At 70.0% G+C, this 960-nt stretch overlaps 1 protein-coding gene across 1 annotated transcript in view; it reads left to right on the top strand.

Moving 5' to 3' along the window:
• The first annotated feature begins 631 nt into the window (after positions 1 to 631).
• KLF11 (Kruppel like factor 11) overlaps positions 632 to 960 on the top strand; it is a 6,340-nt gene continuing 6,011 nt past the window's right edge. Inside the window, exon 1 of the mRNA XM_002921522.4 lies at positions 632 to 853. Coding sequence (XP_002921568.1) covers positions 812 to 853 — 42 coding nt within the window. The 5' untranslated portion in view covers positions 632 to 811. The remainder of the gene's footprint in view (positions 854 to 960) is intronic.

Here is a 960-nt window from a genome sequence, read left to right as displayed (position 1 = left end):
AAAGAGTGGAAACTGGGGCCTAGAGCTGCCTGGGAAGGGGCGTCAAAGGCAGACCCACGTCTAGAAGCTTGGGCTCTGGGTGCCTGCAGAAGGGAGCCATGGATGCAGAAAAGTCACTGAAGCCAGCCAGCTTTCAAAACTCCTCCCCATCAGGGATGCACTCCTAGGAGCCAACCGGAGGTGAATTAAAAACAAAAACCAAAACCAAGCAAAACCTGGTGGGTTCCCTCTATGCGACGAATTCACTCCATGGGGGCCGGCACTTGGTCTGGTTGAGGGCAGGACCCCTTTAAGTACGCCCCCCTCCACAGCCAGCCCTGCCCAGGGACTTCCCCGGCCCCATCCGCACCGCCCTTCCCTCCAGCAGCGGCCGCTGCTGCCGCCGGGACCTTTCCCCTACTTTCCAGGGCCTCAGGCCCCGCCCCTCACTCCGACCAAAACACGTGCCGCATCCCGCCCTGCCAGATCACGCCGCGGCCAGGCTCCGATCACGCGGCTCCCCGCGGCGCCCATTGGCCAGCGACGCAAAGACCGGGCGCGGATTGGCTGGCGGGCGTCCGGCCCCGCCCCGGCGGGGCGCGGTGTATTTTGGTTTGCCTTCACGCCACGCCCCCACGGCCGCTCCCTCCGCGGCCGCCCCGCCCCTCCCGCACCGCGAGGGCCGCGCCGGGGCAGAGCGGCGCGGGCGGGCCGAGGCTCCCGCCGGCTGCAGGAGCTCCGGGTCGCCGCCTTCCGCGGCGAACGTGCGGCTGCAGCCGTGCGCCGAGCTCCCGCCCCGCAGCTGCTTTGTTGCCTCCGGGCCGCAGGCACCATGCACCCTCCGGGCTCCGTGGGCCCGGGCGACGCGCGTGCGGTGAGTGGACGCCCATCTGAGCGAGGGGCGAAGCGGGGATGTGCCGCCTCTGCGGGGCCTGGGCGCGGAGGAGGGCAGAAATGCACGGGGCTTTGCCGCGGCCGCGC

Source organism: Ailuropoda melanoleuca, chromosome 4 (genome assembly GCF_002007445.2).
Source record: "Ailuropoda melanoleuca isolate Jingjing chromosome 4, ASM200744v2, whole genome shotgun sequence".
Taxonomy (NCBI): Eukaryota; Metazoa; Chordata; class Mammalia; order Carnivora; family Ursidae; genus Ailuropoda; species Ailuropoda melanoleuca.
The sequence above is the reverse complement of the archived record's forward strand: the minus strand, read 5'-3'. Positions and strand labels throughout refer to the sequence as shown.